Here is a 26,578-nt window from a genome sequence, read left to right on the forward strand (position 1 = left end):
CTGAATGCCAATTGATAAATCAGCTACTTCTCCCAACAGTTTTTTCTGACATTCATGTTGCTCCTCTGTATGCTCATAAGACCTCTGTCAACCAATTTTCCCTTGCTTCTATGAGTTGTTATTGCTTATCAAAGGAACATCAACCATTATTTGAAATTCTGTCTTTTGTGATTAGAACACGAACCATCCAAAACTAGTATGTTTTTTTTAAATGTTTTAAACATGCAACACATTACCACTTGCAGCAAAGCCACTAATTTAATCTGTTACCAAGTCATTGGAGTTGGGGACGAGTGGGAAACTAGTGCTTTAAATACATAATTTACTCCATAACAAAGATCATTACAATGTAGTTGCTATTTCACGTCATAACTTACCTAATGTGTGTTCCATTACAGAAGCATTGTAGACAGGCTGAGAAAATATTGGTGAATTGTCATTTACATCCTGTAAGGTTTAAGAATACAAAAGTTTGCTTCATTATTTAAAGAGGTGCTCTTATTCAAAGTAAAGTACACCAAACAACTTGTGCCATTTTGAAGTATTTTCTCAAATGAACATCCAGGCTGTCTTTCTTTCTAATCAAACCATATTCTTCTCCCCATCCCCTCTCCCCATACACCCCCAATCCATTTAACCTAATTAGATTTAAACTAGCTACAAAAAAAAGAAAGAAATTGGTGGGAAGTCAATTTCAGTGAATGGAGAATGTTTTCAATCCAGCCACATTGGAACTTAAAATTGGTGAGAAAATGTAAAGAAGAATTGTATGCATCCAAGGTGGAGATGAAACAAAGAACTGTGGATGCTATAGGTTTGAAGCAAAACAGAAAGTGCTGGAGAAACTCAACAGGTCTGGCAGCATCTGTGGAGAGAAAGCAGAATTAACATTTTGAGTCCAATCACCCTTCTTCAGACCTTCTTCAACAACGGAAAGAGCTAATTCAAACTATTTTAAGGAAGAAATAGGCAACCTTCAGAGTTAGGAATAGTGTTTTAAAATTAGAGTTCTTTGTGGCATTGTTTTAACACAGCTTCTGTGGTGTAATTATTAAGAAGATAAGAAGAAAGGTATCACCTTTATTCAAGGAATCCTGAGCCTTGAAAGACAAGAAATTTCAAAACTGACTTCACTGTTTGTTTACTCAGTATAAAACATTGGCTAATAAATTCTACTTGATTCATAAATACTGGTTGTTCATATCTTGTTATGTCAGACACAACTGTATTAGAGGCTCAGGATTTCCCAATGTACCATGCCTCCGGGCATTCTTGCCTGCAATGTATAAGATAGACAACGTTGGCTGAGTCACACATGTACTCATGTGACTCAGCCAATGTTGTCTATCTTATACGTTGCAGGCAAGGATGCCCGGAGGCATGGTACATTGGGGAAACCGAGCAAAGGCTACGACAATGGATAAATGGGCACCGCACAACAATCAACAGACAGGAGGGTTCCCTCCCAGTTGGGGAACACTTCAGTGGTCCAGGACATTCAGCCTCAGACCTTCGGGTGACCATCCTCCAAGGTGGACTTCGGGACAGGCAGCAGAGAAAAATGGCCGAGCAGAGGCTGATAGCTAAGTTCGGTACCTATAGGGTGGGCCTCAACCAGGACCTTGGGTTCATGTCACATTACAGGTGACCACCATTGCACAATACACACACACAGATACTCCTACACAAACACACTCTCACACACACACAGGCACTCCTATACACACATACACTCAGACACACGTACACACAGACGTGCACACAGACACCCAGACACACCCTTACAGACACACACACTCCCACACTCACCCCCTCACAGACTTAAGACACTCTGCACTCACTACACACACACATACACTTTCTCACACTCACAACTCCCAACCCAGACAGACACACACACACAGACAGACAAAGACCCACATGCACACATATATTTGTTTGAGCGGTGAATTCGTGCTTGCAGGATTACATTGCACTTTGCTCAAAAACTGCATGCAATCATGTAGAACTCTGAGCTCAAAAACTGCAGGAATTTATGTAAAACTCTGTTATCTCACTTTTTAGATTATAATCAATCTAAACATCAGGTCATAGACAGAGAGCACTGGGGGCCAACACCTTCAACATATTGTCTAGCTATCACCATTGTTAACAGCTAACCTGAGAATGCAACTTTTTTAAAAAAAAGGTTTTGTGATTTACAGATGAAAGAAGTGAAACTATCACTGTAGTCTAACAGATGAAAGGCTTAACAGACAATCAATTTTTCAATGTATAATCAGTTACATCACACTGTTAATTTTTGCTTTAAATTCTGTGTGTGAGGATTGAGCCCTCCACTACCACCTGATGAAGGAGTGTCGCTCCGAAAGCCAGTGTGCTTCCATTTAAACCTGTTGGACTATAACCTGGTGTTGTCTGATTTTTAACTTTGCACACCTCAGTCCAACACCGGCATCTCCAAATCAAAAAAATCATGCTGATCTTAAAAGTTTCTTTTTGTACTCCCCTTTTGTACCCCTTATGATTGGTTTTGTCAATCTTTGCTGTTTTCTGTATCTCCCCTATTCACTAAGATAAGCATTTTTGTTTACATGTCATATTGCCCTTTGTTTTATATTGTCTTTTACCTCTTTATTTGTCCATGGCTGATTACAAATTGCACTAGAGCACCTGCGCCTTAAAGGTATGGTGGATCTGAATCACATTAATTTCCATTGATATTTTGTCATTTTACTTACAAATACAGGTTGTTCATTGTAACACAGTTGATGAATTGGGGACACTGGTTTTAAAGAACCACCTTTTAAAGCACATTTTTGTTATAATGCAATTCTAGCCCCATTAGTTTAAATGGTGCTGCTATTACACGATTTTCTTGTAACACGGGGTTGCACGAGAATGGAATTACCACATTATAGCAGAACAACTGTATGTCCGAATCAACACGGAGACATCCAGTCCCTGTACACCTCCATCCCCCATCACGAAGGACTCAAAGCCCTCCGCTTCTTTCTTTCCCGCCGTACCGACCAGTACCCTTCCACTGACACCCTCCTTCGACTGACTGAACTGGTCCTCACCCTGAACAACTTCTCTTTCCAATCCTCCCACTTCCTCCAAACGAAAGGAGTAGCCATGGGCACCCGCATGGGCCCCAGCTATGCCTGCCTCTTCGTAGGATATGTGGAACAATCCATCTTCCGCAACTACACTGGCCCCACCCCCCACCTTTTCCTCCGCTACATCGATGACTGTATCGGCGCCGCCTCGTGCTCCCATGAGGAAGTTGAACAGTTCATCCACCCCGACCTCAAATTCACCTGGACAGTCTCAGATTCCTCCCTCCCCTTCCTCGACCTTTCTATTTCTATCTCAGGCGACCGAATCAACACGGACATCTACTACAAACCGACCGACTCCCACAGCTACCTGGACTACACCTCCTCCCATCCTGCCCCCTGTAAAAACGCCATCCCATTCTCCCAATTCCTTCGACTCCGCCGCATCTGCTCCCAGGAGGACCAGTTCCAAAAACGCACAACCCAGATGGCCTCCTTCTTCAAGGACCGCAATTTCCCCCCCGACGTGGTCGACGATGCCCTCCACCGCGTCTCTTCCACTTCCCGCTCCTCCGCACTTGAACCCCGCCCCTCCAACCGCCACCAGGACAGAACCCCACTGGTCCTCACCTACCACCCCACCAATCTCCATGTACAGCGCATCATCCGCTGTCATTTCCGCTACCTCCAAACAGACCCCACCACCAAGGATATATTTCCCTCCCCTCCCCTATCAGCATTCCGTAAAGACCACTCCCTCCGTGACTCCCTCGTCAGATCCACACCCCCCACTAACCCAACCTCCACTCCCGGCACCTTCCCGTGCCACCGCAGGAGGTGCAAGACTTGCGCCCACACCTCCCCCCTCACCTCCCTCCAAGGCCCCAAAGGAAACTTCCATATCCGCCACAAATTCACCTGCACCTCCACACATATCATCTATTGCATCCTTTGCACCCGATGTGGCCTCCTCTATATTGGGGAGACAGGCCGCCTACTTGCGGAGCGTTTCAGAGAACACCTCTGGGACACCCGGACCAACCACCCTGTAGCTCAACATTTCAATTCCCCCTCCCACTCCACCAAGGATATGCAGGTCTTTGGACTCCTCCATCGTCAGACCACAACAAAACGACGGTTGGAGGAAGAACGCCTCATCTTCCGGCTAGGAACCCTCCAACCACAAGGGATGAACTCGGATTTCACCAGTTTCCTCATTTCCCCTCCCCCCACCCTGTCTCAGTCAAATCCATCAAATTCAGCACCGCCTTCCTAACCTGAGATCTTCTTCCCGACCTCTCCGCCCCCACCCCAGTCTGACCTATCACCCTCACCTTGACCTCTTTCCACCTATCACATTTCCGACGCCCCTCCCCCAAGTCCCTCCTCCCTACCTTTTATCTTAGCCTGCTGGACAAACTTTCCCCATTCCTGAAGAAGGGCTTATGCCCGAAACGTCGATTCTCCTGTTCCCTGGATGCTGCCTGACCTGCTGCGCTTTTCCAGCAACACATTTCCAGCTCTGATCTCCAGCATCTGCAGACCTCACTTTCTCCTCAACTGTATGTCCATACCTTGTCTCCCATTGACATTGGGTTAACTTAAATCTTTTTTCTTCCTTTCAAATATGATGTTAAATTCACTCTGATTCTGACTGCTATTACATAAAGGTTACCAGCAGTAGGCAGGAATATGGAGGCAAGAGCACAATCAGATCAGATATAATCTTACTGAATAGCAAAGCAGGCTCGAGGATTCGAATAACGTAAGCTTGCTGCCAATTAACTGTTCCTATGTTTACATACAAATGGTTATGCCAGAAAACATTGGTCTGGTAACTAAATCTGGCTCATTGCACAATCAAAGACAACAGGTCCTCTTGTTGGCTTAAGGATGTTTGCCTGATTTTTGTTCCCGAGCTGGGAGCAAGCTGTAAGCTTTGATTCTGAGGGTGAGGGGAAGTGTGTGTATAGGAGTCAGGCCAGTCACCTCAGGGAAGAGTTCAGAGGCAGCCACAGATCTGCAAAGTATGAAGGCAGGCTGTGGGAAAGGGTCACTTCACTGCCCAGAAAATTGGTTTTGAAATGGATGATCAGCCATGATCTAGAATGTCAGAGGAGGCCCAAGGGACTGAAAAGTCAATTTTTCTTCTTACTTTGCTATATTTCAGAATGAGCCTTGTTTCTAGAAGACAGTTTAGGAATACACAGAAGACCAAGGGACAGGATTGTTGATGGAAATAGGATACCACAACTGAGAAAAATGGATAGAAGGAATTAAAGCTGAGAGACTTTGGGATTTTTTTTAACAAAGAGCAAAGTAAGTATGCAATGCAGGTCATCCTTCACGTCAAGCTATAAATAACCTGTAGTTTAGAGTATTCGTTGCCTATGACATAATATTTAGTCAATGTTGATTTTAATTTGTTCCAGTAAAAGACTTAAAACTTGGAACCTTACCATTCAATTTCATCTATTGGTCAGTGGGAACTTAAAAATGCTTATAAAAGTTACCATCTCTCTCCATGTATGTAACAAATAACTAGCCAAGCATATTCTCAGCTTCTTGTAGATAGAGAATAGAAAATGATTTCTCAAACCTAGCAGTAGTAGAAAAAGTATTAAGTTGACGCCAAAATTCTGAGCAAACTTCATAAATTAAGACATACCAAACAAAGTTAAATTCTCTTGAGCAATGCTCTGAAACTTAGTATTACATGATAGAGTTAATTGTTCAAAACTTTTCAAGAATAAACAGGTGTTTTTTTTAAGGAGTCATTTCAAGGAATGAAGGAATGAGAGTCATTTTGAAATTGATAACAACAGAAGGCGTCATTGTGAATTTGATTTTGGGTACCTAAATACAGCAGATACACGTGTATTTTACCTGGTTATTTCTGAAAACACAACCAACTATCCAAAGTTTTAAGAAGTTCAAATGCTTACCTCTACATGGATAGTAACATTGACAGTTGTTGAAAGAGAAGGAACTCCTAAATCATAAGCTTTCACAATTAGATCAATTTTTCCATCTGAAGATGTCATGGCCTCTCGATCTATGGGACCAATTGAACGGAGATCACCTGAGATCGGATCAATGGTAAAATTTTGTTGGTCGTCACCAGCAACTATTGCATAGCGAATCTCACTGTTATTGGCGTTGACCTCATCATTGTCAAAAGCCTTTACAAAACAAAAGAAATTCAAAACAAATTTATAAGATGACCTTTCTTTTTTAATCTCTTTAATATTTTTTATTTATTCATGCATGAGATATGGGTGCCACTTGTGGGATATAGGTAAAGTAGTGTTACCTCTGCAATCATAATTACTTATTCAAGATAAATTAACTCACACCAGTGTATAATTGTTTCAGCCAAGAGCTGAGTCAACAGGAATGAAAACTATGGGCGGCACAGTGGCACAGTGGTTAGCACTGCTGCCTCACAGCGCCAGAGACCCGGGTTCAATTCCCGACTCAGGCGACTGACTGTGTGGAGTTTGCACATTCTCCCCGTGTCTGCGTGGGTTTCCTCCGGGTGCTCCGGTTTCCTCCCACAGTCCAAAGATGTGCAGGTCAGGTGAATTGGCCATGCTAAATTGACCGTAGTGTTAGGTAAAGGGGTAAATGTAGGGGTATGGGTGGGTTGCGCTTCGGCGGGTCGGTGTGGACTTGTTGGGCCGAAGGGCCTGTTTCCACACTGTAAGTAATCTAATCTAATCTAATGTATGTGAAGGAAATATATAATTGTTTTTGTATTAGCTAAACTGTGTATACAAGAATGAAATGTGCCTGCAAACAATGGTAGATGTTACAGACAAATAGATAAGATGCTGTGAGGGGAGGGTGTTAAGCTAGATATGCCTATACAAACAGTAGTTATAAGCATCTATTTCCAGCTTCTGCAAAAACAAGAACAAACCACAATCAAGAAGTCATTAAGTCATAACAAGTAAGGGAAACAGATGGTAGTGAAGGAGGATATACCTAACAATGGACCACAGAGGCAGGTGGTCAAACGGCCTTGTGAGGCCAGAAATAAGCATTTTGTCACAGACAAGGGCGGATAAGGCAAGAGATAAATAAGAGTAATGGGTGCCAGTCTTAGAGAAGTGGGAGATGTAAACAGGGGAGGAGCAATGGGAGGAGAGAAGGGAAGCAAATTACATAAATATTGTGTACTAGTTGAATTCAGTGTGTGTGTGTGACTGCCTTTGTACACAGTAGACACCACACCCCTCTTTCAAGAGCGAAATAAATGACACTACTGATTCAGATCTTGTCTCAGACTGAAATTATTGAAGTGACTGATCTTCGTTTCTCACACACTGATTTGGCCAGCATTCATTGCCCATCTTAGTTGCCCCAGAGGAGGTGGTGATGAGCTGCCTTCTTGAACAGCTGCAGTCAATTTGATGTAGGTAGAATCACAGAGCAGTTAAGCAGAGAGTATCAAAATTATGAGCTAGTGACACTGAAGAAATTTTATAATTCCAAATTATATATTTCCAAGTCAGGATACTGTGTGGCTTGGAGGAGAAATTGTAGGCTGTGGAGTTTCCATATATCTGTTGCCCTGATCCTTCCTGAGAGGAATTATGGGTTTGGAATGTGCTGGCTCTAAGGAGCCTTGATGAATTTCTGTAGTGCACACTACTGCTACTGAGCATCGGTGATAGAGACAGTGGATGTTTGGATGTGGTGCCAGTCAAGTGGTGTCAAGATTCTTGGGGATGTTGGAGCTACAGCCATCCAGGCAAGTGGGGGCTATTTCAACATACTCCTGAGTTGTGTCAGGAGAAGAGTTACTTGCTGCAATAATCCTAGCCTCTGAACTACTCTTGGAGCCACTGTATTTATATAATTAGGTCCAAATCAGTTTATGGTCAATTGTTACCCCCAGGATGTTGATAGTGGGGCCTTCAGTGAATGTAATTCCATTGAATTAGATTCTCTCTTGTCAGAGATGATCATTGTTTGGCAATTGTGCCACACAAAAGTTGCTTGCCACTTGTCAGTCAAAACCTGAATTTAGATATGGACTGCTTCAGTATCTGAGGAATCATGAATAGTGCTGAACATTGTGCAATCATCAGCAAACATCCCTGCTTCTAACCTTATGATGGAGGGAAGGCTATTGCTGAAGATGGTTGGGCCTAGGACACTACCCAGAGATGCCCTGGAACTGAGAAGACTGACCTCCAAAAATCACAAGCAGGTATGATTCCAACCAGCACAGTGTTTGCCCACTGATGCCCATTGATTCAGGTTTGTTAGGTTTTCTTGCTGCCACACTCAATCAAATGCAGCCTTGATGTCAAGGGCTGTCATTCTTACCTCACCTCTGGAATTCAGCACTTTTGTCCATGTTTGAGCCAAGGCAAGGTTTGAACTAAACTGGGTCTCACTAGGCAGGTATTGCTGAGCAGATGCTGCATGATAACATTGTTGATGACATCCTCTTGTTGATCAAGAGTGGACTGATGGGGCAGTGATTACCCAGGTTAAATTTTTCCTGTTTTTTATGTACAGGACATAATTGGACAATTTTCTACATTGTTGGGTAGATGCCAATGCTGCACACGTACTGGGGTCAGGATGCGGCAAGTACTGGAGCACAAGTCTTCAGTATTATGGCCGGAGTGTCACGGCCCATAACCAGTGCCTCCAACTGTTTTATGATATCATTTGGAATTAATCAAATTGGCTGAAGACTGAAGGAGTCTGAGATGATTCAACATATTGAAAGACATATTATGTGTAAATAACTTGTGTATTTTGCTTTGCTTAACGAACTTTGGTTTTATTGTTAAAATTAATGTAGCTTTACATACTTCCTTTTCAGTAAGACATCATCTTGTTAAAGCAAAATAAAGCATAATTTATCAAGATAGATTTCAGTCTGGAATCTGACTTGTCCAGGACTAACATCAGCTGGAATAACAACAGTATAAATGTGTGTCTGAAGTAACAATTTAATTCAACTTGCTTCTTATGGAAAACATAAAATATGACATATTTGTAATAAGGTTGCGAGATAACAAAATTCTCTTTTGAGGTTGAGGAAATAACTGATTGTGGGGAAAGATTACTGGAATGAACATACAACCTGATGGTGCAGATGCAAAGACTCACGCCTATTCTCTATAATATAATAATATAATGTTCTCTAGAACTAGCTTCACTCAATTTCAAGACAAAATTTACAAAAATGGAATACAGAAAAGAACTATAAACATGTTAGATTTTGACCTACTTCAATTTTAATGTTTAATTCGTTTCCTTGGTTTTCAGTGATGAATGCAGTATAGGACTCTCTTGACATTACTGGACGGTTATCATTTACATCTTCTAAGACAATTTCAAGTGATGTTGTACCCTTACGGCCGTCACCATCTGTTGCTTGAACAGTCGCATAATATATGGAACGTTTCTCTCTGTCAAGTAATGTATTGTTCTCAACAGTAATTTTGCCCGTCTCGTTGTCAACTTTAAATTCCTGTCTTCAGTTAAAACAACAATTAAATTAATAAGCAGCATTCTGGAATTCACATACAAGTTCTCTAGGCAATCAATAAAAATTCTAAGTAGTGTTCTTATCATATTTTTGTTACTTCAATATTTCATGTTTGAATTTTCTAAATGATAAATATTTTAGCGGTACGATATATGTTGGAAAGTACAGGAGGTGCAGCTTTCAAATACTTACTTTGTCCTAGGTTTAAACACATTCTAAATCCCAGGTAGTCAGGACATTTGCATGAATGCAATGGAAACCCATCTCAGAAACAGCATTACAAATCTCCTGCCTTCATTTTGCAATAATGTCTTAACACTCCACAGTAAAGGCTGAGTTCACAGGCCTGACTCTCCAAGGTTTCCCAAGGCCATACTTTGATGGCCCTTCATTGGTGACTTTGGGAGTGACTGCACTTCAGACAGTGCAACTCTCAACAGCACACATTTGTGCTTCTTTCAAACATACACACAGCTCACTGCAGTGTATGTACATTGTGAGGTTTCCAGAAACCCTGCCTTCATTAGACATCATCCTGAAAAATGACATTGGCATGGAAGGAGAATGAATGGAAGAACTGCCTATCTCCATTCCACTTCCAGCCCCTCTCAGTCAGGAGTCATCACGCAAGATTGACTAAAGTGAAAAAATTCAAAAAGTACTAGAATTCTTTCCCATATTTCCACTCCTCAGCTGCTGGGCTGAGGGACTAATTCTTCAAAGGAAAAGAAGAGGCTAAGACATTTATCTACACACAAAGTTTTTTGTGTTTACTTCCCTCAAATGCATTTCCTTCCTCTGCTGAAGATGTTAAATATTGTGGAGTTCAGAATTCTATTGAGTTGGTAGCCATGTTTATTGATATGATTTGAAATGATTGATGCATCAAGTTGCTCAACTATGGAAACTTTATGCCAAACTGTCTATACAGGTTGACACAAACTCTAGGATGAATTTGAGAGTTCACAGTTTTTCATTCATTGTTCAAATCTTTTTTAAAAACTCAAGATTTCAGGAATGTATTGTCTATCAGTATTTTCTTGAAGGGTACACACTCAAAATATCACATTGTGTCTTATCGCTTTATGATGGTGAATGACCTGCAGAGCATTTTCAGAAAATTGGAAATGCAAGTTAATATTAGGCATATTAATATTCTATTTTAACTATTCCTACCAGGCAAGAAATGAGCTGCAGCATTTTGATACCAACTTCGTACACTGCGCATTTTTTTTAACCAAACATTCAAAAGCAACCCCTTAGTTTCTATCATTGTTCACATACTACCAACAGCTTTCGTGCTCCAGATGGCATCAAGATTAGATAACTGACTTGCTTCTATGAAAATACTAGGGGATGGTTAGCTTAGCTGGCTGGGTGACTGGTTTACAATGTAGAAGTACTCTCATAGCACAGGTCCAATTTCCACCCTTGCTTAGGTTACCATAATGGTCATTCATTCTCAATCTCTCCCCTTGGCTGAGGGATGGTTAACACCAGGATCAGTTGTCTGTCTCTAATCAGAGAGCAAACCTGTGGTCCAGTAGGATTATGGTGGCTTTATTTTATTAAAATACAATAAGGTCAGTTAGAAAAGCTAATAATTCAAAATAACAGGTCAAAAGTATTGATTTATGTATACATACATGCTCTTTGGTAACAGGCTGTATGTAATTTTACCAAAGGGTCCACTGTCGGGATCTGTTGCCTATGGAACAAGATTCAAAATAAATAATAATGATAACATTAGTAACAACTTTTTTGTGTTATGATTTCTTAAAAACTTTTTTGCCACAGAGAAATCAATGAACATTTTGATTAATCCAGATTAAGTTTGAAGGAAATATTAGTCATTGCTAAGTATACTGTCTCAACAAATTAACTGAAAGATCAAACCATTCAGTGTGCTGAAAACATCAATTTAATTTAGCCCAGCCACAGATATTCAGGGAAGTATTTGGGCAAACGTAGTTATGAATGTATTGTGAGATACAAAAAGAGAAATACAAATGTGATCAAGTAGAAACCCAACTGGTAATGCTGATGCGTCTTTAAAAATAAGAACTTTGAAAAGATGAGATATTAATGGTTCAGAGAGGAGACTGGAAATAAAAACTTTTAGAAAGCCAGCATCTAAAAATTCCCACTCTTGTTTCCATTTCTGGGCATCAAACACTTAAGCTCACAATATGATGCAAACAGCCCCTTATATCTCTCTGTTAGAAGGCAGATTTTGGGGAAATCCCATGATTTAAAGGCACATATTTCATACTGAAATGCTGCTCAGGAGCAATCTTTGAGGACAGACGTCCCCAACTGAAGGTGTGGGTTGGAATTTAGTCTGAGAGGTGGGGTCACGGTGGTGGAAGTGTGTGTCATTTCTGCTTGCATAACAGCAACCCCTGCTTATAGAATTTAATATCAATTTTAAAGTGCTAGATGCAACCATGTGAGGCATATGTCTTCACACTGTAGGGATGAACAGGAAATAACCCAATCCACCATCAGGTTATCGCATTGTATCTCTGGGTGACTGAGAATGAGCCCCCACAATAAGCACAAAGACATGCAGAGAAGCTCATATTGGGACAATTGATTTAGGAGGCTATTGTCTGGAAGGTAAGCTTTCATCTCTCTTCATAGATCCAAACCTTTTAGCCTCATTATTCACCCTCCCATAACTCTATATCGCTTCCTGACAACCTTCCCCAGTTCTCATAGTGACATCCCACACACCTCCCAAGTTCAATCATGTTCTGTCCCTCACTCTATATCATCCTCTTCCAATTCACACTCACTGCTACCAACACTCACGTCCATCAAGATTTCCCATGCACCCCTCCCGTTTCTTCAGTGTTCAATAAAGTCAACCACTCATCTATGATCCAAACAGAGCACTTCACCTGGCGGACACTACCTTCAACCAGTCATAAATCAGGTGTCAGGGATTTCTTGATTTATTGTTGACATAATTTGGAGAAGGTATGAGTTAATAACTGTGAATGACATGCAAATAAAGGGAATAGACATTCCTGTCACCAGATATGTGCTAATCTCCTGCTGAAATACATACAAATTAATTCCTTAAACCCAAACCACCATTGTGAAGTTAATATTGCAGTTCCTGCCTAAGTGACCCCATTAACCACATTTTCTGCTCCCAGTAGCCCTGTTAAATTCCACCCATGGTGTGCTCTGGTTGGCAGACGATGGCTCCTATCATGATGGCTGTGGGGCCCAAGGAGAGAAATTGCAAGTTCTCAGAGGAGATCCTGTTGAAGGAGTTACAGCAGTGGAGAGATGTTAATCCCAATAATTGTACCAACACCAGTATCACAACCTTGATGTGCTGCATCCACCATTTAATTATACAGTGACATTCCATAGTATAGCTTTCATAGCCATTAATCTCAAATTTCAAACTTACTTCACAGCTTTTCAAACAACTGAGATATCAGACACAAAACACAACTGTCAGAAACGTTTGCACATTTTTACCATTCTTTTATTTTCAAGAATAAGTAGTACATAACGTTCTATTATGTGCATGGAGTCTAATTAGTTTTATTCTCCCAAGTATTGCTTCTTGAATCCAAGATGTTTCCGTTCAAACTTTTTATTTACAGAATAGTAGATACACACCTTCTCTTAGACTCAGAGAGAGTTTCTGCCTCTTGCAGATCGCATTGCATAATTTTATGACACTGACATTATTAAATCATTATATATCATCATATTATACATTCTGTTGATATCTCATTGCTCAACAATGGGTGGTTTAAACTAATTCAGCAGTGGGATGGGAACCTAAATTGTAGTTCGAGTATACAGGAAGTTGAGAGAAGTGAGGTCAGAAATAAGGTTTCAAGATCACAAGAAGGCACCAGGAACAAGAGGTTGGTCTGAAGTGTGTCAACTTCAGTGCCAGGAGCATCCAAAATAAGGTGGGTGAACTTGCAGCTTGGGTGGGTACCTGGGATTTCGATGTTGCAGCCATTTTGGTGACATGGCTAGAGAAGGGGCAGGAATGGTTGTTGCAGGTTCCACGATTTAGATGTTTCATAAGAACAGAAAAAATGGTAAAAGAAGGGGGAGGGAGGGGGGGAAAGGTGTGACATTGTTAGTCAAGGACAGTATTACAGTTGCAGAAAGGATGTTTGAGGACTCGTCTACTGAGATAGCATGGGCTGAGGTTAGATATAGGAAAGGAGAAGTCACCCTGTTGGGAGTTTTCTATTGGCTTCCGAATAGTTCCAGAGATGCAGAGGATAGGACAGCAAAGATGATCCTTGATAGGAGCGAGAGTGACAGGGTGGTTGCTATGGGGGATTTTAACTTTCCAAATATTGACTGGGAATACTATAGTTTGAATACTTTAGATGGGTCAGTTTTTGTCCAATCTGTGGAGGATGTTTTCCTGAATCAGTATGTAGACAGGCCAACAAGGGGCTAGGCCACATTAGATTTGGTACTGGGTAATGAACCCAGCCAGGTGTTGGATTTGGAGGTAGGTGAGCACTTTGGTGACAGTGACTACAATTCGGTTATGTTTACTTTAATGATAGAAAAGAATAAGTATGTACCGCAAGGCAAGAGTTATAGCTGGAGGAAAGGCAATTACAATGTGATTAGGCAAAATTTAGGATGCATAGGATTGGGAAGGAAACTGCAGAGGTTGGGAACAATTGAAATGTGGAACTTATTCAAGGAACAGCTACTGGAGATCCTTGGTAAGTATGTACCTGTCAGGCAGGGAGGAAGTTGTTGAGCGCAGGAGCTGTGGTTCACTAAGGAAGTTGAATCTCTTGTCAAGAGGAAGAAGAAGGCTTATGTTAGGATGAGATGTGATGGCTCAGCTAAAGCGTTTGAGAGTTACAAGTTAGCCATGAAAGACCGAAAGAGAGAGCTAAGAAGAGCTTGGAGGGGACATGAGAAGTCATTGGCGGATAGGATCAAAGAAAACCCTAAGGTTTTCTATCGGTATATCAGGAATAAAAGAATGACAAGAGTAAGATGAGGACCAATCAAGGATAGCAGTGGGAAGCTGTGCATGGAGTCAGAGGAATAGGGGAAGTGTTAAATGAATACTTTTCGTCAGTACTCACACTAGAAAAAAGACAATGTTGTCGAGGACAATACTGAGATACAGGCTACTCAACTGGATGGGATTGAGGTTCACAAGGAGGAGGTGCTACCAATTCTGGAAAGATTAAAAATAGATAAGTATCCTGGGTCAGATGGGATTTATCCTAGGATTCTCTGGGAAGCCAGGGAGGAGTTTGCCGAGCATTTGTCATTGAGCTTTATTTTGTTCATTGGCTACGGGCATAATGCCAGAAGACTAGAGGATAGCACATGTTATTCCCTTGTTCAAGAAGGGGAGTATAGACAACTCTGGTAATTATAGACCAGTGAGCCTTACTTCGGTTGTGGGTAAAGTACTGGAAAGGGCTATAAGAGACAGGATTTTAAATCATCGAGAAAGGAATATGTTGATTAGGGATAGTCAATACGGTTTTGTGAAGGGCAGGTCATGCGTCATAAACCTTATTGAGTTCTTTGAGAAGGTGACCAAACAGGTGGATGAGGTTAAAGCAGTTGATGTGGTGTATGTGGATTTAAATAAGGTGTTCGATAAGGTTCCCCATGGTAGGTTATTGCACAAAATATGGAGGCATGGGATTGAGGGTGATTTAGCGGTTTGGATCAGAAATTGGCTAGCTGAAGGATGACAGAGGGTGGTGGTTGATGGGAAATATTAGTCGTGTACGGCAAGGATCTGTTTGGGTCCACTGCTGTTTGTCATTTTTATAAATTAGGGCATAGAAGGGTAAATTTGTGGGTGACACTAAGGTCGGTAGAGTTGTAGATAGTGCCAAAGGATGCTGTAAGTTTCAGAGGGACCTTAATAAGCTGCAGAGCTGGGCTGAGAGGTGGCAAATGGAGTTTAATGTGGATAAGTATGAGATGATTCACTTTGGAAGGAGGAACAGGAATACAGAGTATTGGGCTAATGGTAAGATTCTTGGTAGTGTAGATGAGCAGAGAGATTACAGTGCCAAGGTAGATAGATCCTTGAAAGTTGCCGCCCAGGTTGATAAGGTTGTTAAGAAGGCACACAGTATGTTAGCTTTTATTGGTAGAGAGATTGAGTTTCGGAACCATATGATCATGTTGCAGCTATACAAAACTCTGGTACAGCCAATTTAGAGTATTGCGTACGTTTCTGGTCTCTGCATTATAGGAAGGATATGGAAGCTTTGAAAGGGTTCAAAGGAGATTTACTAGGATGTTGCCAGGTATGGAGGGAAGGTCTTATGAGGAAAGGCTGAGGGACATGAGGCTGTTTTTATTAGAGAGAAGAAGGTTGAGAGGTGACTTCATTGAGCCATACAAGATAATCAGAGGGTAAGATAGGTTGGACACTGAGAGCCTTTTTCCTCAGATGGCGGTGGCTAGTACAGGTGGACATAGCATTAAATTGAGGAGTAATAGATATAGGACAGATGTCAGAGGTGGTTTCTTTACTCAGAGAGTAGTAAGGGCATGGAACGTACGGCCTGCAACAGTAGTAGACTCACCAACTTTAAGGGCATTTAAATGATCATTGGACATATGGACGAGAATGGAATAGTGTAGGTTGATGGGCTTCAGATTGGTTTTACAGGTTGATGCAGCATTGAGGGCTGAAGGGCCTGTACTGCACTGTAATGTTCTATGTTCTATGTTCAATGGCTTGACACATATCTTGGAACATCCCCCCTTGATTGTGGAGAGGCATGTCAATTCCAGACAGCAACTTTTGGAGTCTAACATTACACAGCATCTGATGACACAAGTCACATATTCCAGTATAGTCATTTCAGCTTCCACAGAGTGATGAAGTGCAGCAATGGAAGCGCAGATAGCTGCCATTGTGGCTGTGGGTTCCTCAGCTGGATGTGGTTTGCAGAGTGTCTCGAATACCCACAGACCTGCCCTCCCCCAGATCATTGCACAGGCTACCTAAAAGACCTGACTTAGAAACGTAGAAATGGTTGAGTCAGATCAAACTAGACTCTCTCCAAATAGAATTCCTGTTTCCCTCTTCCACCAATACAACATTATCCTGACAGTTAGCTGTCAGCTTGGCATCCAAAACTACTCAAGGCTCATTCTTCTGAGATGATGCAATGAGAGACAGAACCATGACGGTTCCAAACCTCTGAAGAACTCCCCAAGAGAATATCTGAACTGCTGTCTTCAGATTCTCAGCAGTCACCCACCTCACCTGCTGCTGCATCTGCCATTGTATTTCATAGTAGCACTAAATTACATAAGACAGCCACTAAGCATAAACACCAGTGTGGAAAGTGTAATAGTAGTAAGTGCTGTTGATTTTGGTAAATTCAAATAGTTTGATTTGAATGTACATAAACAGTGATTGAATAGTGTTGGAATCTGTCTATTGGATTGTGATCTTCATGAGGACACAATTGCAATTACTGAGTACAGATGATAAATTCTCTAATGGATCCGAAGTTTTCAAATGTGACAAAAACATAAATGAATCTGATGGTGCAGTGTTTCTCTCAATTAGATAGTGCAAAGCATTTCTCAGAAGCAAAGTTTCTGTCTCCCCTTAGGGTCTCTCCACCTCCTCTTCCTCAGTTTCTTTCTTCTTTGCCGGTAGCTGTGAGCTTGACCCTTAGGTACAACCGCTACTGGTAACAACTGGTCTCCCATGATTGACCGATCATGGAAAAGCCAGCAAGTCACCATGAATCTGAAGCTCTCTTTGATTTGACCTCACCTCAGCCTCCTCACCCTACAGAAGCTGTTTTGTTCTGGCTGGCCTCATCTGTTCTGACCCTTCCTCATCTATTACCTCTCAAGAGCTACCATGGTCACCTTGGAAACCCATTAATGCTTATCCTATCCAGTAAAATAGTTCGCATTATGTTAGCTTGAGCTTGCATATAAATACATAATTTCAGAGCTTCAGAAAAAATATTTCAGTTGAGATTAAACCAAAATAAAATAAAACTTACTGTAACAATTCCAACTACAGTTCCAATGTCTGCATTTTCTTTCACAGTCAGGACATATGTTTGGTGTGGGAACTCTGGGCTGTGATCATTAATGTCAACAATGTCGATTGTAACAGTTGCTGTGGAACAACATTTCGTCGGGTTGGTTGTATCGTTTGCAACAATCTAGCAAATAATTTTAAAACAAATTACTTAATTATCATTCTGCTCATGAGATTGTAAACCAAAATGCTGATTATTATTCCATACAAAATAATTTTGTTGCTAAATTTCATTTATCTCATTTAGTGACCATTTCAGAGATATTTTAGCTTTCTGATTTCAAATTATTCTACTTTTATACTGTCCTTGGGCTCCAATGCCAGACTGATAAATTGTGACATGCTGATACCAAAATATAATCATAGAAATAGTTTGGATAAAACATTAAACATTGAATTATTTGTCCTCAGGAATTTCATAAAGGAAACAAAAATGGTCATTACACCAAGAAAAGAGAGATTAGGTGTTATGAAGTGTGTTATTATCAGTATTACTAAGAGCATTTGAAAGATTGGTTGAAGGGGTTGGATTGGAAGAGTATTTGGAAAAGTAAAAGAGAGGATGGAGATCTTTAAGAGGCAACTTCAAGGCACTAGTCATTTATGGCAAATAGTATAAGGAAGGACTGATTAAAAGAAAGCAGTTCTGTAACTGGCAAGTTCAGGATGTGGGGTGTAAATGGAAATAAGGAAGTAGGAAGTAAACAAATTACCACAGGACCATCTTCTATTTGAACATTGTAGTTAAGCTGTATCTACGTTGACTTGCGAAGGTTTGCAACTGAAACATGTGGATAACATATCTTTCATGTGCTATAATTCTTTATGACTCATGTCCTATCATCACTCCATAGTTATAGCATCAAAACATTGCTGATTTTTAGCTCTATCTCAGCTCCATCTCCCTTGTCATGTCCATTTTTGACTGCCTGGCACTGTTCTTGCTGACCTCGAATTTGTCAAATGTTCTGCTGTCCACATCTTATCCCAGACAAAATTCTTTTCACCCGTCAATCCTGTACTTGCTGACCAATGCTAATTTGCTGCTAAGCACAACTCAGCTGAACAAATTCAGCTACAAAATTTTTCCATGGTCTTGGAAATCTTATTTTGGCAATTCCCTCCATGTCCATAGCCTCACCAGATTTCTCTAGTTCTGGCCTCTCCATTTCTTTTGCCCCAACATTACTGTAATCATTACCAGTTGTCTCAATTCTACTCTTTTGAACTCCTCAATCTCTCTTTCTCTACCATTAACAATCCTTTCAAAGCATGTTTCACTGAGAAAGTTCAGCATGTCCTTTCAATCTATTCCTGGCTTACCCCCATGGGGTGAAGTACTCTGGGGGCATTCCTTTATGAAGAGGGAACAGTGCAAGTGCAGGTTGCTGTTTTATTTTTTGAGAAATTAGACATTGATTGGCAAATTTCAGTTTCAAGTAAATTATTAAAAAAAAATTTAAATGAGTGATCTTTTTGGATTTACTAATTACTAGTTAATATTGCATTTTATGTACTGTATATATCGAGTGTTGCCATAATATCAATGTTGGTCTGAAAATTTGGTCATTTTCTACCTGGTATAAATCCTAAAGAGATGCAAGAAAACTCTTAAAGGGGAAAAAAAAACCTTCTGCAAAAGCACAAAATTGGCATTACTGCATTGGCTGTCTGCTTCACACTACACCTTAGCTGAAAATACAGTGTGGTAGTTCATGCAAAACCTGCTGGCACACCACCTCCATCCAGGATCCCAAATAGTCCTTCCAAGTGAGACAGACGTTCACCTGCTTCTCCTCCAACCCAGCTTACTGTATCGAGTGCTCCTGATGTGGTCTTCTCTACACTGGGGAAACCAAACATAAACTCAGGGCACATTTAGCCGAGCATCTCAGCCAGGTCTGCAGGGGCTGCCCTGACCCACCAGTCACTGCCCATTTGAATTCCCCTTTCCACTCCTTTTCCAACATGACCAACCTCGGCCTCCTCCATTGCCACAGTGAATCAGATTGCAAATTGGAGGAACAACACCTCACTTTCCACCTTGGCAGCCAACAGCCCAGAGGACTCAACACTGATTTCTCCAACTTCAAATAACCTCCCTTCCCGTTCCCTGACTCTCTTTCCAGTCCCTCCCCCTCCCTTCCATTCCTCTGACCAACCCTTCGTTCCAGCTACTAACTGGATTCATTTCTCCCATTGACCAACCAGACCGTAAGCTCTACCTGTGTTCACCTATCCCTACATCACCATTCCACCCCTCTCCCTACCCAAACTCCTACCCCACCCCAAACCCATCCCCCCCCCCTTTATCTGCTGATCCACTTACACCCATCCCCAGACCTGAAGAAGAATTATACCCAAAATGTTGACGTCTCCACCCCCTGATGCTGCCTGGCTTGCTGTGTTCTTCTAGCCTCGTGCTTGTCTACCTTGGATTCCAGCACCTGTGTCTTATTTGTCTCTAATCTAGTTGATTCATTAATATCTGTTACACATTTTTCTCAAAGATGAATATACCCCTCCACCCCCAGTTGTCTTTCATTGAAAGTAATAACAATGTTAATAGCAGGAGAAAAGCACAGCTTTTCAAATTTCTGGAAAAGGCTATATGTATTCTTGAAACAAATATTACCTCAAAGATCAAAACCTTTCTCTGTTCATAATCAATAATATCTGAGTCTTTCACTGCTATCTGTACCACTCCCACAGTTTTGATCTCTGTTGGGGAAACAGTAAAAGCTGATGCGTTCGCTCCCTGAAGGGACAATGTGAAGCTTCCATTCATACCCTGTAAAAATAACATTGTCAACTTATGCAAGAACAACACAGATGAAACCAAATCACAGCTCATGTTTAGAGAGGAGATTTACAACATTATCACACATTTCTCCATTGGAACAATGAAACAAATGCACAATTCAACTTTGCATAAAACAGTCTCTAAAACAACTAAGTGATATACCCATCAATACAGTGTACCTCAAATTGTACCAGTTCTATACTTAATTTCACTCAGGTGCATATCCAAGAGTTGTCTAACAATTATACAACTATTAGCTTCAGGAGGTTTACAAAATATCAGAAGCACAACTAATTCTACTAATTGAATATTTCAAATATAACCTCAGGGTATACAGTGTGAGTTTTAAAAAGGTTACAAAGTATTAAAACTCTTAGAATTATGTACCTGATCAGGATCACGCGCTACTATAGTTAAATTCTCTATTGGCACTCCTGACGAGAAATGCTCAGGAATGGAAGTGCGAAATGAATTCACTTTTGAACTTTCAGCAAAATTACAAGTGCCAAGAATGCAATTATAGAACGCAGGTGTATTGTCGTTAATATCGGTCACAGTGATGGATACGCTTGTAACTGCAGAGGCAATGATTCCATTGATATCATGATGCATTTCCTTGGCCTAGAAATAAAAAAAAAATGTGTTCACTTGGAAGATGGTATGTTGAATAGAAATCAAAAAAGAAAAAATTACTAACTTTTGCAGATTTCTGAGCTTTATATCTGCCACTGAAAGTCAGATTTAAAATTCTAGCCATTATTACCATCTGAAAGCAGCTCATCACTGCATTATATTAGCAGTGTTACAACCAGAAAAAGGGAATAACAATTATCATAATTTACCATATCCTATGAAATGCATCTTTGTTCCATAAAGTGATGCAAAACTGACATATTTGTAAATAAGTTATTAATTCTAAAAAATAGTGTCCAATGCTTCTAGACAAATTGCCAGAATTAAAGGAAAAACAATGAAATAATACACTGAGGTGCCAGGAGATAACTGAAAAAGAATATGTTAAAAATAGTGAACAAATTACAAAAAAACGTTGCATCTAGCAGTATAATAGCAAGCTGGTAATTACAGGTAAAAATCAAACACTAAAGAATCACTTACAATTGAAAATGAGAAAGACAGGAAACATTTAGCAAATTTGTTTGAGAGACATAAGCAGCATTTGAAAGACTGCATTGACTGTCTATCTCTCGTTTTCCCGTGAGTATGATGCTGAATGTTTCCTTGAAATGAAACAATCCTTCAAGTCATGGTATTCCTAAAAGAACCATCAAATAAAGCATTCCAAGATACTGTCCTAGTCAGAATGGTAAGTGACTTGTTTATAGGCAGCTTTGAAAATTACATATCACCACAATATTGAAGCCTTTGTTCTTCTAGATAACCAGGTTTGGAAAGAGATATGCTGCTGGAGTAATATTTGAGACATTGTCAACAGCAAATAAGAATTGAGTTGGGATTCTTAACCATTTCACAACATTAAAAATAAAGATCTGTGTATACAAAAACTTATTTGGGACCATTTTCAGACCCAAAATCAGAACAGCAAAGCAATATGGGCTCCAATCATATGCCTGAGACCATCATAAAATTGCATATCAGGCTAGATGTCAGTCATATTACCAATCTGTTCAGGTAGTTCATCCATTGAAGAATATCAAAGCATCTCCCTTACCATAAGAGGATAAAGAAATTGCTGGGGTTTGGTGGTGATAGGAACAGCAGTGGTTGGATGATCCAATTGTGATTGCTAGGAGAAGGTGAAGACTCCAGATTCGGGAGATCAGAGTCAAGAGTGGGGTGCTGAAAAATAATAGCCGGTCAGGCAGCATCCGAGGAGCAGGAATCTCAATGTTTCAGGCAAGAGCCCTTCATCTGGAATCTTCCTGATGAAGGGCTGTTGCCCGAAATGTCAATTCTCCTGTTCCTCGGATGCTGCCTGACTTGCTGTGCTTTTTCAGCACCCCACTCTCAACAATTATTATTGCTGTCAATTGAGAAAGCACTTCTGCTCCTCCCATTTCCACAACAATATTCAGTGGTAGATTTTTATTTGAAGTTTATTTTTATTTTCATGACTGCCACAGAGATCACTGAAGAATCTTTCTTTTTTATTGATTCATGCCTATCTCTAATTGCCAAGAAGGTAGTTAAGAGTTAATCTTATTGTTGTGGATCTGGAGTCTCATGTAGGCTAGACTGCATAAAGATGACAGATCTCCTTCACTGAAAGCTATTAATGAAGTTGATCGTAAATCTGTTTAAATATTTAGCAAGACATGTTAATGAGAGGATTTCATACAGGTTTTAAGCGCCTCATTTACAAGGGTACTAGCAGCTACAAAACAACCTTAAACAACCAACAAGGATGGCACAAATCAAGTGGCACTACTCATAATTGATCTTTTGTCCTATTTTCCACGAAGAAAATAGGTACAATCAGGAGCAAGTTCCCACCCACCACTCATGCCCATTAATTATCAATTAGATGTAAATAACAATCATTCTACTTTATAATCTTCTGATATCATGAGGGCATTTGGAATCCTGAAATGCCTCTGACCTTATTAGTTCCCAGCTGTAAGGAATATGTTGAAAGACAGCAATCTAAAACGATCAGAAATGGTCCTCTAAGTTTTGGATTGCTGTATTTACTGTACCAGGAGATCATATAAAATCATTTAAAATCAGAGACTTTAATTATTTTTGCTTTTATCATTAATTTTCTAATGACATATTTCAGTGAATGCGATGATATGTCAAGATACTTCAATAAAGTAAAATGTATAGGATATATATTGTTTTGCAGTAGATATTGTATGTCTACAACACATTGTATTTTACTTACCATAACCTGCAGTTCTACAATTGCATTAAAGTCAAGAAGTTCCTCTCGGTCAAAAGAATGAGACACAACTATCTCTCCACTTTGAGCAGTAATGTTAAATAAACCTGGAGGCTTTGAATCTATAAGTGAAAAGTAAAAGATGACACGAACAATACCAAAAACTTTTCACTACAAACAGCTTTAGATCATTCATAGAGAAATTGCGCAACAAAAGAAATGAGTGAGGATACAACATAAGGCAATCTACTTTCTTACTTAAGATAGAATATGTAATCTCATCATTAATTCCTCGGTCACCATCCACAGCTGTAATTGTAAGTACAGTTGTTCCCTGAAAAAGAAATGAAGAAACAAAAAGATATTTCTGTAGTTAGTTGAAAGCATTGTGTGAATTAGATACCAATTAACAACATTATTGTTGTTGTGTTACAATAGTCTTATCACAACGTAGGGCTGATCTCTCATTAGAGAGAGAGAGACAACTGGTGGTGAGTTAACCTGAGGAGCACCGTACCTCAGGTGAGGGGTGATGCTGAGAAGGAGAGTCCTTCATGATAACCTCAGCAGGTGATGGGATTACCCATGCTGTGATCTTGAAGGACTCAATCTTTCCAGTAGAGTTTGTCTATTTAAGTTAGCTTCCACATTGTTGAATTATATAAGGAGTTTCTACACATTATATTGATGCAGACCTTTTCCAAAATACTGTTGAATGTGATCACAGAAAAATATTGTCATGTCTCACTCAGTGCCATGCTAGAAACCAAAGACTACTGTTCCAGGAGTTGTAGCAAAAGTCAGTAACTTTATAAAAGGGCCCAAAATTCCTCAATGTACCTTTCTTTTAAGACCCAGTTGACACACAGCACAGGCCAATTTTCTGAACATAACAAGAATTACTAGTTATTATAAATAAATAGATAACAGCTACAGGTAAATAACAATGTACAGTCGACATGTAACTCTATCAGATAAAATTCTAACTCCCATAAACCCATCTGCGCCCCACCCCCACCCCGCTACACACAAACATGCACACATACAGAGAAACACAAACTAAATTGGTATTATTAATGAAGAGAAAAACTAAGAAGGCAGTTCAATAGCCCCTGTCAACACGATTCACTGAGATGATCATTTTGTATTGTTAGAACGTGCAACTCCTCAATCTCTCTTCTACAGGTACTTTCACTTGCTTGCAGGAGGCACAGAGCGACTGGTCCGTAGTTTATAAAGTCTCTGACTAATTGGTTAAAAACAACAGCTTAAGAAACTGACAAAAGAAAATAAATTGACTTCCTTCAGGTGATAGGTATTTTTTCACTGCAGAATTAAGGTCACCACCTCTCCTGAAAGTCTAAAGGCTTCTGGCTATAACGTTTACACCCAAAGGCTAACCAGCTATCTAGAAGTCACATCACATTTATTGGTAGGTAGAAGGCCTTTGACATTAACAACAGGTTCAAAGACCAATTACCTACTTGATACCTGTTGAATCTCACTTTGTGCACACTCCCTGATGCTAGTTCAACTACAACTAAAATTCCACCATTGGTTGAGCAAACAAAAATGTAAATAGAATTTCCAATAATTGTTGGTAACTTGTTTTCTAAAAGTGCAGCAATCTCTTCTACAATTTTTGGTTTTAAAAGAGTCCTTTTTCTTTAATTAATCCACAAGCAAAAGTTCCAGAAAAATAAAAGGATACAGTCATTACATGCCTCCACCCTTATAAGATGAAAGGGCATTTTAGAAATGCATTTCATCACAATATGGGATACACAAACAACAAAGCATAAGACTTACATCCATTCATCCTTCATCACTACTCACACAACATGTTACATGTGGGACAATGTATCTGTAATTACATTATCTTTTTCAATAATGTAAATAACCTTTATATTAAATAAATGGCTGAAACAAAAGACTCCATTTAAATAGTCTCAAATTTCAAATTTTCAACTTTTCAATGATGGCCAGTGGTTAATAACCAATGTAAATCAATATTTCTCAGTTACTACATCAGACATTGAAATCAAAGTGTGAAGAGCCAACAATAATCCACCTGGAATAATCCACCGGTAATAAAGACTGGACTCAGTAACACGTGGACTATGCCAAATCTTTCATGGGCTCAATGTTCTTAGTCATTGTGAATGCCCACACAAAATGGCTGGACGCACGTAGCGTTCAATCTTCAAACACAGGAACGATGATGGAAAAACTGCATGTATCCTCTGCAATACATGAACTCCTTGAAGTGCTGGTCACACATAACAGGCCATCTTTTGCCAGCAGGGAGTTTGAGTATTTCCTAAAGTTGAATGGTAATTGATGTATAAGGTCAGCTCCATATCATTCATCATCTAATGGTCTGGCAGAAAGAGTAGTCCAAACTTTGAAGGCATGCTTAAAGAAACAGATGACGAGATACCAAACTGTCCCAGTTCCAATTTAATTATAGGACCACCCCTCATGCACCTACAAGGATAGCTCGAGCAGAGTTACTAATGGGGAGAAGATTCCACACCAGGTTAAATCTGATCTTCCTGGACCTTGGGGGAGGGGTGAAATGGCATGACGACTGACAATGTTAGACACAATATCCACTAAGCAACAGAGACTGTTTATTTTAGGGGATGAAGTTTAGTGTAGGAACCATGGGAATAGTCCTGCATGGCTATAAGATCTTTTAGCATTTAATTTTATTTACATTTAAAATTAAATTGAACACAACATTCCCATAACTTGAAAAATAAAACATCTAATTAGAGGAAAGAAGGATTCTTATCCAGCAGTTAACTGTCTTTCCATACTGCTTAAGAGCCAACAGGAGCAGAAATGATTCAGTCTAGTTCTTAATGGAAACCTATTTTCCTCCTTATGGTCTGTCTTTGCACAATCTGATGTCTGCCAGTCGAACCATCCTTCCTAAAGTTTTTGAAGCATTATTTCCTCCTTGACCTTCCACCCACAATCAATTTCCCTTGATTTTTGCTTCATAATCACCCTTCAGCCTTCTACCCACAATTCTCCACACAACCCTCCACCGGCAATTTCCACCATGATCCTACATCCACGTACAGCTCCCTAAACCTCCGTTCCCAAATGTTTTTCCATTGTCCCTACCCCAATCCCCACATCCTACTTTTCTTCCATGATATCCCTGCCAATACGTTCTGCTCTCTGGTTGCACTGGCCTTCTGGCTGAATAGCTAACTAGGCTCTTAATCTGGCTGCCTGCCTGTCTGCAGAAATG

At 40.2% G+C, this 26,578-nt stretch overlaps 1 protein-coding gene across 2 annotated transcripts in view; it reads right to left on the reverse strand.

Moving 5' to 3' along the window:
• The window catches only part of cdhr2 (cadherin related family member 2), a 139,205-nt gene that overhangs the window by 56,310 nt on the left and 56,317 nt on the right, over nucleotides 1–26,578 (reverse strand). For both annotated transcript variants that reach the window (XM_087995380.1, XM_087995378.1), the window contains 9 exons: nucleotides 23,572–23,647; nucleotides 23,317–23,435; nucleotides 20,841–21,074; nucleotides 20,286–20,441; nucleotides 17,610–17,774; nucleotides 11,226–11,287; nucleotides 9,319–9,565; nucleotides 6,008–6,244; nucleotides 378–447 (listed from right to left, as the gene is read on the reverse strand). In XM_087995380.1, the coding sequence (XP_087851506.1) occupies nucleotides 378–447; nucleotides 6,008–6,244; nucleotides 9,319–9,565; nucleotides 11,226–11,287; nucleotides 17,610–17,774; nucleotides 20,286–20,441; nucleotides 20,841–21,074; nucleotides 23,317–23,435; nucleotides 23,572–23,647 (1,366 nt within the window). The remainder of the gene's footprint in view (nucleotides 1–377; nucleotides 448–6,007; nucleotides 6,245–9,318; nucleotides 9,566–11,225; nucleotides 11,288–17,609; nucleotides 17,775–20,285; nucleotides 20,442–20,840; nucleotides 21,075–23,316; nucleotides 23,436–23,571; nucleotides 23,648–26,578) is intronic.

This window comes from Chiloscyllium plagiosum, unplaced genomic scaffold (genome assembly GCF_037043375.1).
Source record: "Chiloscyllium plagiosum isolate Xiang-an unplaced genomic scaffold, Cpla_swu_hap1 HiC_scaffold_16, whole genome shotgun sequence".
NCBI lineage: Eukaryota > Metazoa > Chordata > Chondrichthyes > Orectolobiformes > Hemiscylliidae > Chiloscyllium > Chiloscyllium plagiosum.